Source organism: Manacus vitellinus, unplaced genomic scaffold, assembly GCF_001715985.3.
Source record: "Manacus vitellinus isolate BGI_N305 unplaced genomic scaffold, ASM171598v3 scaffold_45_pilon, whole genome shotgun sequence".
NCBI lineage: Eukaryota > Metazoa > Chordata > Aves > Passeriformes > Pipridae > Manacus > Manacus vitellinus.
Window position 1 is genome coordinate 3,107,514 of NW_021940571.1, and position 13,805 is coordinate 3,121,318.

General features: G+C 39.8%; 1 protein-coding gene across 2 annotated transcripts in view; it reads right to left on the reverse strand.

Annotated features, from left to right (window-relative positions):
• Nucleotides 1-2,095: 2,095 nt before the first annotated feature.
• The window catches only part of BCHE (butyrylcholinesterase), a 50,783-nt gene continuing 39,073 nt past the window's right edge, over nt 2,096-13,805 (reverse strand). For both annotated transcript variants that reach the window (XM_008930034.2, XM_018079250.1), the window contains exons 3-4: nt 9,726-9,892; nt 2,096-2,409 (exon numbers count right to left, since the gene is read on the reverse strand). In XM_008930034.2, coding sequence (XP_008928282.2) covers nt 2,288-2,409; nt 9,726-9,892 — 289 coding nt within the window. In that variant the 3' untranslated portion in view covers nt 2,096-2,287. The remainder of the gene's footprint in view (nt 2,410-9,725; nt 9,893-13,805) is intronic.

The window sequence follows — 13,805 nt, forward strand, 5'->3', positions numbered from 1 at the left end:
TTTATTCAAAAAAAAGGATACCTTCCCAGCAAAATATTTTATGAACTGCTCCACCTGTCCTTTCCAAAGGTTGTTTTACATCTTAATTGGCTCAGATATTTTTCTCCTCATTGATTAGGCTGATCAGACAGATGGGTGGGGAAATATATCTAAGAAAAGGATATCAAAAGAAACAAATGATGCTTTTAAATGTGCTGCTGGTGCTGTCAGTGCTCATTGTGACAGATCAGCACCCAACAAATCTATGAAGTCCAGAAATAAAATGGGCAGTGCCAGAACTGCTCAGTGATGGACAGAAAGTTCATCCTCCTGTGTTTATTTTCAGCAGCTCATCACCAGCACCAAGAATATTCAATAAATACCCAATGCACTATAGACTGACACAGCTCTCCATGCCATTATTAATAGCAGTAACTATGCTAATATATGTAATGAGCTACTTATCTGTGCTATAAACATGTAGGGCTGCATTAAAAGCACTTTTTAATCCCAGGTAATTTTAAGGTTTGATCAGCTTGTTCAAAAATCAGATTTTTTTTTGTTGTGGAGCTCTGACTGCAGCCTTTGAAATCCTGTGCTAAAAGGTGGTTTCCCATAATGTAGTCAGGAAATAATTGTGTTCTCTTGGAAATAATTGAACAGATGATAAGCCATCATCTCTTGCAGAACTTGGCCTTTCTGTATAAATAAATCCTCTCAGTGCAAGGATCCTGTGTGGTCAAACTGATTGCCAGAAAGAGAACACTCTCTGTTCATTATCTGGATCTCTTCACTCTACTCAATCCAAAGAGGCATTTTGCAAAAGCTTGCAATCACCAGAACAGAAAATAGATGCGCTGAGATGTTATTGCATTTACAGAGAGCTCCAGGATAATTTATTTATGAGATGCCTTGTTGCTTTTACATACTACTTACGTTCATCAAATTTTTGGCATTTATTCTTCCCAGTTGGGCCAGTGAAAAGCAGCCAATTAAGGTGTTATTCAGGCATAAAAATTCCAGCCCCATCATCACAGAAGCAGAGAAGTAGGAAAGCGAATTATCCAAGAGGTTTTTTTTTTTTTTTAGAAGCTTCTAATAGGTTCAGCTCAGGTAGGCAGAAAGGGGTCTGGGAGGTGGCAGGTAGAGCTCAGAGCTGGGTCCTTCCCACAAGGGCACAGCGTTCCTCTGCAGTGATGCCCTTCCCAACCCTCTCCAAGAGCAGTTTTTGGCAAGGTTCCACCCCTGGCTCAGCACGGCTGTCATGTCTGGTTCTTGATGGACCATTTGGGTGAAGTATTTGGACAATTTTCTTCCTGTGATCCGTGGGGATGTTCCTGTGCAGGGCCAGGGGTTGGACTCGATCCCTGTGGGTTCTTGTGGGTCCCTTTGGACTCAGCCTGTTCTGTGATTCTCTGAACCTGCCACCACCTGTTCTGCAAGTGCTGAGACTTGTCTGTCGCGTTCCACGGGGCTGTCCCTCGACGAGGAGGCAACTCAGTGGACAAAAAATGTCATGATTGGAGCTTATTTCCACAGGAGAGACTTTGACCAGGTGAAGTCAGCGGGTGCCTGAGCAAGGAAAAGCTGTGAGTCCATCACTTGTGAGTCTGTAGTTCCTCACTCCTTGAAAAACGAGGATGGGGGAAGCAGAGGTGTTTGGTTTTCTGCCTTGTTTCACCCCAGCACTCGCTGATGATTTAGGCTTTCAATACATAGTTTGAATCCTCTCCCACTGTGGCTCTGTCCTACAAATCTGGCCATGAAGGAAGTGATTCACGCTCTAATGGCAGCCCTAAAACTTTTTTGTCCAACAAACAAATATAATTTTGTGTGTCCAGCAAAGTTATTGTACCTTTATGCTTATGGCAATTCAGTTATGTCTGAAAGAAGATTTAAGTGTGGTGGTGTTTCAGTTAAAGATCAAACCCAGCTGTGTTTTGCATGGTAACACTGTAAACCACTGCTATTTCTATTAAAAAAAAATCCATTTTCCTCTAACAGATTACATTGTTTCTTTGAAGTGTGAATCTAAGTAGCTAATATTTATAATAACATGTACATCATTAATCTTCAGACTTTACAGTCCTATTTAACCCAGTGAAGCTTCAAAGGGTACAGATGCCATACACTGTTTATTGAGATAGGAGGTAAAATCTAAATGAAAGATCTGAGGAATCAAAATTATATCTGTAACATTGTTTTTTAATCTGCAGAACACATTTAATTCCAGACGTGGTACAAAGCTACCTGGATATTTGCCTGATGAACAGTTCTATGGACACACTGGAAAGGGTAAACATATTAATTAGAGCTTGCACAGCTCCTTCTTGCTGGTGTAATCATTAAATTGATTTTTCCAGTCTGACATGTAATTGTTCCAGCGATGGAATCCTGCTTTCCACTCTCGTTCTGCTTCATCAATATTTCCTGTAAAACATGAAATGGGTTACATTAATCTAAATTTGAATCTCTTTGTATGCTAATTGAAAAATAATTTTGATTATCAATGTCATCTGCTCCAAATACATTATAGGCTGGTCCTTTGCTTGTTTTCTTAAACCTGGAATGACTCAAAATTCAGTGATTAATGCTTTGTCTTTACTTCAGGAAGAAAGAACTGCAAAGATGTCATTCTGGCACATTGCAGGGCAATAAATATACTTATTTATGGGCTTGTGGCTTTTGGATAGTACTTCTGTCCATCAAATTCATCATTTTAAACCCACTTTTTTATTTTTTTAGTCCTGAAAATATTCCTTTGGTTCAATATACTCTGCAGTGAGAACTCCATACCCTAAAGACTACAGTATGTAAAATGAGGTAGATGCTTGTAAACATAGAACGAAATCACAGCTTTATTCCATGCATTGCCATTAGTTTGGATGGAATCCAATGGATGGCCAAGATTTCACCCTGGCCATCTCCTGGAATAAATTCCTGAGTTAAAAGCAAAAAAGGCCCAGGTTTGGAGAAAGAACTGTGAAATGTGAACTATGTCAACATGAAACCATCTTCTCTTTCCTGTTCCACCCCAACCTATAAAGCATTTGCTGACTAATCCCGTGTCCCAAGGCAATATTTATTGCTGAATTTGTTATGAGCATCAGAGCAGAGGGTGAGGATGAGAAGAGTAATAAAAGTACATCATTTCACAAGGTTCTCAGAGTGTTTTACAGACCAGGATCACTCTCTCCAGCCCCAAAAAGTAATTAACCCTCCAGGGAAATGCAGTGACCTCCCAGGAAGGTAACACACGAGGGCTGTGTCACACCCTGGGGCTCATCAGTTTGTAGCAGTTGTGGACTTTAGGGAAAAGTTTATAAACCACTGATGATCTCTGAATGCTTTATTCATTCTGGACCTGACTATCTGGGTGTCCCTGTTGCCATTGCTGGCTTCCAAAAAAACTTGGACATTGTGTTCTGGAGAGAACAGTTCCATGGTTTCTTTATGCTCTTCTGACTTTATGTTCTTCTGCTGCAGTGGAGCACCAGCCCTTTCCCTCCATAAATACACCCTTTCCCCCTTTTTTATGATCTGCCAGCACTGTAAGTGTAGCTGGTGATGGGAAAATGAAATACTTTTGTGTTTTACACATCAGTAGAGAAAATATTCAGGAAAGAGAGTTAACTGAATCAGAGATTTAGTCTGGAGAAGCATCCAGTAATTTGGTTGCTTATCTGCAGTTTAGCTCAACATTTCCAAACCTTTTTGGTCTGGAAATCCAGATGGCAATTTAATGAGAGTTTGAAATGAGATTTACATTGCTTCTTGGTTTTAGTGAGACCAGAAATAAAACCAAGAGACTTTTTCTTGGGAAAGTTCTGTGTTTCTACGTGGTTCAAAAGGGAAAGTGTGGAGAACAACTATGGGAAAAAATCGTTAAAAAATTAACCACACTCTTCTCCCTCAGTTCAAAGTTGTAAATAAGCTTGGTTATATCAGAGATCAAAGAAAAGTTCAGATATTTTTTATTTTTTTTTTCTTCAGGCTACAGTTACCATTAACTCAGAGAGGATTTGTAAGTGCTGGTAACAATAAAACCTCATTTAGGTTGCTAAGCCATGACTCAGAACTATGGGGAGAAGACACACAGATCATTGTGCTTTCCTGATTCTAAGAACTCTCCTTTAAACATTTTTTAATTTAAAGATGTAGGCAGGGTCTCAGGTAAAGCCAAATTTTCCATGTTAAGTCAAATGGATTGGTAATTTAGTGTATGAAGCTGTATTAATATTATTTGGAGAAAAATACCTAAATCATATTTCTTATCTTATTCTTGATTTTGGGTATCCAGTTTTATTTATGCAGGTAAAGGCTCCACTTATGAATTTAAAAAAGACCAATTCCTTCTTTAATTATTCAGGTGTAGATGTGCTTGAAGTCTGCCCAGACTTTAGAAACTGGAATATCTCTACCATAGACACATCTTGAATTAAAAGTCACTGTTGTAGGGTATAAACTATGGGGCATTTCTGTGCTTCTTAAAGATTATGGTGAAGAAAGGAGACAGCTAGAGAAAGCAGGCACCAAAAAATTGAGAGTAGCCACCATTATGAATCTAAAAGACAAAAGGGGGAAGGAAAACACTGAAATAAGAACTTGGATTCCAATTTGTTTGCTTTTTTCTTTTTTTTCTTTTTTTTTTTTTCCAGTGATAAGATCCAAATTGAAGTCACAAGTCAATGCATCCCATTATCACCAACATCATCAATCTCTTTGAGGCAACCACCCATGACTTAGATGAGCTGACAGCTGGGAGGCAGAGCAGGAAAAGATTAGAGAATTCGAGCTGACCCATAATTACAGCTCAGAGCTCTGGGTGACTGCTCTGGGCTGAACTGTCAGGGGGGCCACTAACAACCCACAGGGGGGATTCTGCTCCCTGCAGTCATTTAGGCCACCCAAACTTTGGAGTAATTCTCGTTAGCCCAACGCAAAGCTCAGCGAAGCCGACAAGGAGAAAAGGGGAGATTCTCCAGGCAACGAGTCAGAGTTCTGAAAGGTCCCAGTCACAGAATCATAGAATCAGCTGGGTTGGAAGGGACCTCCAAGACCATCAAGTCCAACCCTTGATCCAACCCCGCTGTGGTTCCCAGCCCATGGCACTGATGCCACATCCAGTCTGTCCTTAAACACCTCCAGGGATGGAGAATCCCCCACTTCCCTGGGCAGCCCATTCCAATGGCTGAGCACCCTCTGTGGAGAGAAATTCTTCCCAATATCCAACCTAAACCTCCCCTGGCACAGTTCAAGACTGAGCCCTCTTGTCTTGCTGATGGTTGCCTGGGAAAAGAGACCAACCCCCCCTGGCTCCCCCCTCCTGTCAGGGAGTTGCAGAGAGTGAGGAGGTCTCCCCTGAGCCTCCTCTTCTCCAGGCTGAGCCCCCCCAGCTCCCTCAGCCTCTCCTCACAGCACTTGTGCTCCAGTCCCTTCCCCAGCCTCGTTGCTCTCCTCTGGACCTGCTCCAGCCCCTCCATGTCCTTCCTGAGCTGAGGGCCCAGAACTGGACACAGCACTCCAGGGGTGGCCTCACCAGCGCTGAGTCCAGGGCAAGAATCACTTCCTTGGACCTGTTGGCCACACTGTTCCTGATAATCCAAGGGTTCTTGGATTCCTCAGCAGTGCAGACACTGCATTTCCTATCCTTCCATGCAGCCCTTTCATGGCATTGCAGCAAAGTGACATTTATCACCACACTGTCCTTTGAGCTGCTGGATGTGCCAATAAAGTGCTAATCTTCAATGTATTTTTGTGTATTAACATTAAGATTGGGACAAAGGCCATGTAGCTGTTATGATATAATAGAATTAATAAGGGATGACAAGTTAGGATTAATTTTTGTGTCCTCAAGAGCTCATAATTAAAGGTACTTTAAAACTTCCTGATTCATTAGTGTGATAAATGCTGCAGGTTTGTGCTGTAGATTCTCATGGTGAGAGTTTCACAAAAGTCCAGGAAGGAGAAAACAAATAGGATCTATATTCTAGTATCTCTATTCAGTATTCTTGTGACCCTGCCTTGGGACTGGAGGATCTCCAGAGGCCCCTTTCCAACCCCCTGTGATTCTCTGATTCTTTAAATCACACTCTCTGAACACTAAAACTTTGTTAACCCCAACCATATATTCATTTTCACATGTATGTTTAAGAAATTCAGATTTCTTTCTTTATTGTTTTTCTTCTTCCAAGCATCAGTACAGCTCTCTGGGAGAGAAATTATTGTAAAGGCTGGGATCTTTCCAATTACATGGGATGGAAGGTACTGGAGTCAGAAAGAAATCAGATTGTTAAGGTACAGAAACTGTACCTTAACCACACTGCCCATAGGTGCAAAGAGTAAATTTTACTCTGTCAGTAGGTGCTGTAGTATTGGTGAGGTGACTTCTGACTAGTTCACAATTCTGTGGAAATTTAAAACTAATTGTGAGGATGAATGTTCTATTTAGCCAAATTTTCAATATTCTTACTCCCCTGAGTGTTTAGCTCTGCAGAATCCAGACACTGCTTGGAGGATCACAGCAAACACAATTATTTTTGTTACTCACTGGCCAAGAGGTTGAAATTTCTCTGCCTCCACATCCAAAATCTTTTTAGGGTGGTTTTAAAACTTAATGTATTTATGGCACCTACTTTGATTTCTCTACAGATGATACATGATGCAGTAATATATAGAAAAAAAAATAGAAAAATATGTATTAGGCACACTAAAATAGTAATGGACCAGTAATGGAAAGCTTGGCTGCCTGCAGCTTTCTATAATCAAGAGGAAGCAGGCATATATAAATAACTAGGGCTCTAGATGCATTAAAGATTGTGTTGAGGAGGTAGAGACTAACATAGATGCTTTTATAATTAACATATGATTGCTCTAAAAGCTACTTAAAAGTCACTTAGTGTTTACTGTCCCTCCAGTGCGTTTCTTGTAGAACCAGTCACCAGCAAAAGTTCTGGGGCTTGTCCCAGTGCTCTCACCCTCCAATGGAACATTAAATCTGAGTGCTCCCAGCTTGGCTGGGGCTGAGGGGGATGGAGGGTGTGCCCAGTGCCTTCAAAATGGGGTTAAAATCCCAGTGGAAATTGTGTCTACTTGGAATTTAGAGCTCATGTGAGGCAGGTCTAGGGCCAGTTTACTTATCTAGTGATTGTTACCAAGTGGGGCACAAAACTAAGAGCTCTGGCCCAGTGATAGGTTTGAGTGTTGAAACTCAAGGAGAAGACACTGAGAAATCTTCCAAAATCATACAAAGTTCTCTAGAGAGATCAAGGGCATGTTTTATATGTGGCTGTTACTCTTGTGTTACTGTGTGAGGTTTATTCTTTCCTTATTACTTTTTCTAACCCATAACTGTGATTTTTTTTTTAATGTATCTGATTCAGTCGCTTGAGGAAAATGTAAATTATTTAACCATAAAGATGGCAGGGGCTAAATATTTTCCTCTCTCATATATTTTAACTGCCTCGAGGAACTTGTCTTGCCCAGCCTGTGATGGGAACAGGCTTGTTCAGATGCAGGACATTTTTGGAGCTGGTCATTAAAAGCTGAAAAGACCTCAAGGGGTGGCAAGGCTTGTGCTTGGATGGGTCAGGAACTAAACAAGTGGCTACCAAGCACATCCTGATCACTTTACACTGAGAAATCATTGCAATTTCTGTAAAATAAGTTGCTTTTGTTGCATAAAATAAGTTGCTCTTTGGGTTCTGCCTGGTAGAATTCTACCTACCTGAACCCTACTTGAACTTGTAATAATGATAACATAAAATCTCCTTACTTCTTCTTCTCTGTTGTCTTACATCACCTCGTGTTAAAGCAACCTTTTTCTAAGACTATTGCAATGGAAGGAGTAATAGAAAAGAGACACCCTCAGAAAATGAGAAAATACATATATTTATGGGATTCACTGTCCTTTGGGCATAAGAGGAGAAAAGAAATGCAAAATAATATTTCAGTGAGGAGAATTATTGCAATATAAAGTATTATATCATGGTCTTAAGCAGAATTATAAAGAGATTTTTTTTTTTGTCAGGATGCTATAACATTGTATAGAGATCATAATGGAAATACTCTGTTTTTATACTTACAATATTTCAAGGACTGCCAGATGTAGACACATGACAAAACAGTGCTACCTCAACAACATTCCTGTCTCAGCTCTACATTAGGATCCAGACACGATGATTCTTTTCATTTTTCCTGAGAATATTCTCATGAATTTCTTGTAATTGGATGCTGTAAATTTATGTTGTAAATCACTGATTATGGCCAAGTGATGTGTTTCTGTCTCCTGGCAGATCCTGGGTGTTGCTCTGTCATCCCTCCCACCACGGGACCATGCAAAGCCACTCTGGGGTTGGCCTCTGCCCGGGGATGTTCTCCCTCCTGCTCCCCCCCAGAGCACTTGGTTGTGCTCAGCCCATTTGTAGGATACACATTTTTCCACAGGGATTCCCAACCAGGTTCAAAAAAATACAGAAATCAGTTCAGTTCTCCTGGCTCAGCACAAACGACTTGTCAGAGTCTTTGAAACCTCCCCAAAATCCATCTGTAATTTGGTACACTGTGATTTTAAAATCACAGAGTGAGGCTCATAAATTATTCATTTTACCTACTGATTTTGCTTCTCCTGATTTAATTGAAAAACATCTGTTGAACTGAGAGGGGATAAAAGTTGAGCCATAATACAGTCATAGACTCAAATGAGGAAGGAATAAATTATTTCAGAAGGAATCATCTGTGCACCGTGACAGTTTACATATTTTTAAGACTTCGCATATTTTTAAGACTAGCACTCAAACTGAGCCTTACAGGAAGATTTTAAATTACTAATTAACATTTTAAACGTGTATCTTATTTCTGAAATGAGACTTTCCCCCAGTCAAACTGCAGAATGTGGTTCCAGAGCTGCAAAATCACTTTATAAAATCAATTCCTTTTTGAAATCCAAAGCACAGAGGCTTGGTCTGTTTGCTGGGCTTTGTGAAAATGGTGATGTTTGCCTGCTAAAAGTTTGAGTTCTCCCTGTTCAACTGGATTTAGAGTTTCACACAGCTCCTTATACTTTTCCAAGTAGTGAAATCTCAAACCCCTATTTTATACAGGGTCAGGTACAAATCAGTTGTTTAGTTTAGGCAGATCTTGCAGTGTCTGTTTGTCATCAATGGCTGACACTCCAGAAATAAAACACAAGACTCTCACGTGAGATGGAAACCAGAATCCCCTCTTGGCAGCAGCAGCACACTTAATATCCTCTGTGGATTAGCTGCATAATAATAGAATCCCATAAATAATAGATAATATAATCCAAATATAACAACCTTAGACACAAGAAGTTTATACAGAACATCTAAAGCTTCCAAAAGTCCCTCCTTAAACACTGTTTTTCCTGCCTTCTCCAGCATCCAGGAACCCAGAGCCTGGCAGCACCAAGGCTCTTCCCTTGAGAACAGGGATTTGCAGCACTTTTAATGCCTCACATTGTGGCTGCATCTGCATTTTGGGCCGGAGAAACTCCACATCACAAAGTCCTGGGCCTTGGTTTGTCCCCAGTTTTTGTCCTAACACCAAACAGGGTGGTGACCTCTGGAGAGAAGCACAGGGCACGTCCTGGGATCCTCATCATGGACAGTTTTATCCAGTACCTGAACACCTCAGCGACAAATAACACAAAGATTTGAACTCAAGCATCACACTAATATCCTTGCATAAAAGTTTCACATAAAAGCATGCATAAAAGATTTTTTTACCTGTCATTTCCAGGACTTTGGGGAAAAAATATTTCCAGAATCGACACTGCTGAGCACGGAGTTTTGTCAGGATCTCTGGAGTGCTGGTGTTTAGTGTCAAATATTTCTGCTCATTGCTGGTGAAGGCTGGCCATCTTATTCCATTAATCAGGGTCCCATTAGGAGCCCTAAATGAGAAAAGAAACACTTCATTTAGAATGAGAAATCACCTCAGCACACCAATGCAGCATTATTTGGTCTTACTTAACAGCTATTTCAGTTTAAGTGTGTTAGTTTGGATTTACTGGTAAATCCTTTTGTAAGTAACAGGGGGGAAAAGGAAGGTAAATGTGATTTAGTCTCATTTGAAAAAAAATATATTTATATTCCCCTTTTTAGGTGTTCTGGGTTCATCTAAGGGAAAAAGTTAATAAATGACCATATACAAACTACTTGATGAATTTGGAAATTCTCACAGAAGATATAAATTTTTGTGGATTACTCAAGAACAAGCCAAGCCACAAGTCTGGGAGGTTGAGTGGTTTATGATTCAACTTGAAGGTTGCTGATCCCTTTAAATACATTGGACTAAATAACTGGGATAAACATGCAAGTAAAGCCACAAATAATGTCTAAACTTGAAGAGAAAACAATTATCCCTCATTAAGCAGAACTGTTCCTCCTTGAATTATGTTGAGCCCTGTTAGTAGAGTGTCAAATGGAAACAATTTGAAATCTTCTGGAAATTGGGAAGAGGTACAGAGTGCTTGACCTTCTATAAAACAAGCTCTGCATGTTAAAGGATCACAGCTGTTGGTGCTAAAATAGTTTGATAAATATTTATCAAACAACAGAATTCATGAAGTTCTAGGGCCAGGCATCCAGTTTTTTACCTTCAAAAAAGACAGTACTAAATGAGGAAAAAAAATGGTTTAAATATGTAGAACAACAAGAGTTTTGCATTAAGGAACAAATGAGACAGAACATGATTTTCAGAAAAAGAAGTAGATAAGTACTTCAAACAGTCACAAATCACCATTAGCTCAGAAGAGGTTAGGAATAGAAACTACACATCTTATTTCAGTGCAAGCAGAAGGAGTCATTCTCTTTTCTAGAAGCTGATATTGAGGAACCTGGGATTTAGGGCAGAACAACAGTAACTGATGATTCTTGGTGGGATCAACTAAGAACATTATTAGCTAAGTTAACTTGGTTCTCTCTGCTTTATTTTTCACCAGAAGGCAGCAGGCAAAGGGGAGTCCAGGGTGTGTGGAGCCCATTTTTGGTTTCTGCTTGCCAAAGGTGGAAATTGAGGTGCCAGGTGCAGGTGGGAGCAGTCAAAGCACAAGATGCAGCTGCTGAAGTAATATCAACATCTCCCAGTTAACTCAGAATTAACCAAGTTTTCAGACCAGATTTTAATATTCTGGAGTCTTTGGCATTGGCTGCTTAGAGAAACTATGTTGGGGTAAGAGCCTCAGCATGTCATTTCCTCAATTGCTCCCTTCTTTATGAATTTTTCGTGACTAATTCAGCTCTGATTAACCTGCAGCACCTTTTTAAGCTGCACATTTATTTGTGGCTCATGAGAATGATGACTTAAGCAGAGCTGACTTGCACTTCAGTTCAAGATCAGAACACTAATGGTGCTGTCAGTATTCATTTAACAGCTTTTATGCTATGAAATAAATCATGACATCCCACATTATAATTTCCAGGTGTGTGGGGGGATTACACAATGGCTCAATGGCTACAGATGTATTTTACTAAAAAGTGATTGAAAGAACTGTCAGATGAACACAGCACTTTGAAATCCATGAACCTGCTGATTATGCCATTCCCTCTGCATTTCCAGGAAGTTTATGGCTCAAAGAAATGTCCAGTAATTTCCTTCTTAGCTTCATTATTGAAAATTTCCCAAGTTGAAAAGCAGCTCCCAGTTAGAGCAAAATGGAGATCACAGGAGCATAATTTTGAACGGGGAAGAACAAGTTATGATTATAACCTCATTGTTCCCTCACAATTGCTTTCATTCCTTCTTGCTAATAACTTCATGATGAGAATTGCAGTGCCCAGAATAGGCTATAAAATTCCCTGTTCTTTGCACCAAATTCTAAGTTTAATAATATTCATATAGAAAGTAAAAAGTATGGTGAGAATATCCTTAGTGAGCAGACAGGAATCCAAAACACTGCACAAACTTCTGTCCATCTGTGTTTGGATGGACAATCTTTGCTGATACATCACAGGAACTTGTTTCTGCTGACAAAAATAAGTTTGATTTCCATGGAAATCTCCATCTTATCATCTTTATCAGTTCCTCAGACCTCTGCTTTTTCATCTTCTGGTACTCCTTAGCCATCTCTGCTTTACTACCTTCCAGTTTTGCCCTCTCTGTGCTGTCACTGGGGCCTGAAGATGTGTCCTGACAGTGTTTGGATCGTACATCTTCAAGGAGAACTTTTATCATCTGCATCTGCCTTGTCAAATCATCCTTCTTGGACCTCTCTCCGGATGTACAAGCTCTAGGCAGGTAAAACCTTCATTTTGTTTGGAGAAAATCATCAAATGTTTGGGTTGCAAGGGACCTTTGAAGGTCATTTAGCTCAACCCCCTGCAATGAGCAGGGATATCTTCAACTAGACCAGGAATATGAGCTTCACTCAATATTTTAGAAAGAAGTTGGTTCCTTTTCTGCACAGTTTTTCCTGTTTACAGGAGCAAGTCTTAAGGCAATTAAGAAACACAATTATTTGAATTGCTCCCAGAGAAGAAATGCAAGAGATAGAGAAAAAAAAAAAAAGACCAAAACAAACTCAAACCACCTGTGTTTAAATTCTGATGTGAACAGAATTTGTCTCACTATTTCAGATATTTTTTTTCCTTTGCATATGCCCTGAAGTTATAGCTGGACTCTCTCTACTCTGATAGTGATACAGCAGCTCATTTACAGTTAATTATTTTGTCTTTAGGGCAGCCAAACTTATTTTCTCATTAACTGGAAAACCAGAGTATCTTGTGGGCTCAGTCTCCAGTAAAGCTGCTCTCGTGTTCTACCTTCAAACTCACATGTGCTGTTATTGAAATTCATGAGCATTATTTAATCTTGTGCCCAGTGGAAGTTGCTTGGCTGTACTTGTTGTTACAAAGATCAGGTTCGTCCCCCTTTGAGTATTTATATCCACAACTGTCAATAACATTTAATTTTCAAGATTAATTTATAGTAAGTATATTAGATTTGACATAGAAGTGAAAAGGGTTTTACAGGAGCTTATTCACTGATCATTTCTCTGCATTTAATGTTCGTCTTCAGCAACTTCAGAAGGAGAAAGTTAATTTCATTCAAATGGAAAATGCAACATGAACACAGTTCTGTTAGTCATAATAAACATACATACATTACCATTCTCATTAATATGATCAATATAGCCTGAAATACAACCCTAGCTCACTGCATATTTATTTATATTCAGATAGCATTCCTTTTACAGATGGTCTATCACACAGATACACAAAAATACCTAATTCATCATCTGACTTTTTTTTTTTGGTAAAAATTCATGTTATAAAGTACTTGGGAAATATCCACTTTATTTTGTGAGGGAGCTCTGAATAGCAGAGCAAGAATTCATAGAGTGCATTCCATCATTTAAAAGAGGTTGTTCTTTTGTACTTTTAACTTATATTTTGATATAGTCCACAAAGAAAAATTTTCTCTGCTAACTCTCCTGAAAAAGTTTTTAGGCTGTTTTAGGATGAGTGTTGTAAACCAAGTGTAGCACATGATATCTCAGATGGTCCCAAGCTTTCATCATACTCCTCTTTAGCTGCTCTATTTGTGAACAGAACTGATTAACATGTTGTGCATTTCCCCAGAGCACAAGAAAACCAACCTGCCCATCATTTTAGCTGCTGGGTTAGACCAACCCAAACCCACCAACAAATTCAGAAGCTGGAACACACTTTTACCTCCAGTCCCTGGGGTAGCCCCTTCCTCCAGCCTGACAAATATTAGCTCTGGCTGGCTGGAGCTGTTGGTGGAGGGATTGCTCCCTGTGAAGCCTCATGCACTAATTTCACCTGGAAATCAAATGCAGACCT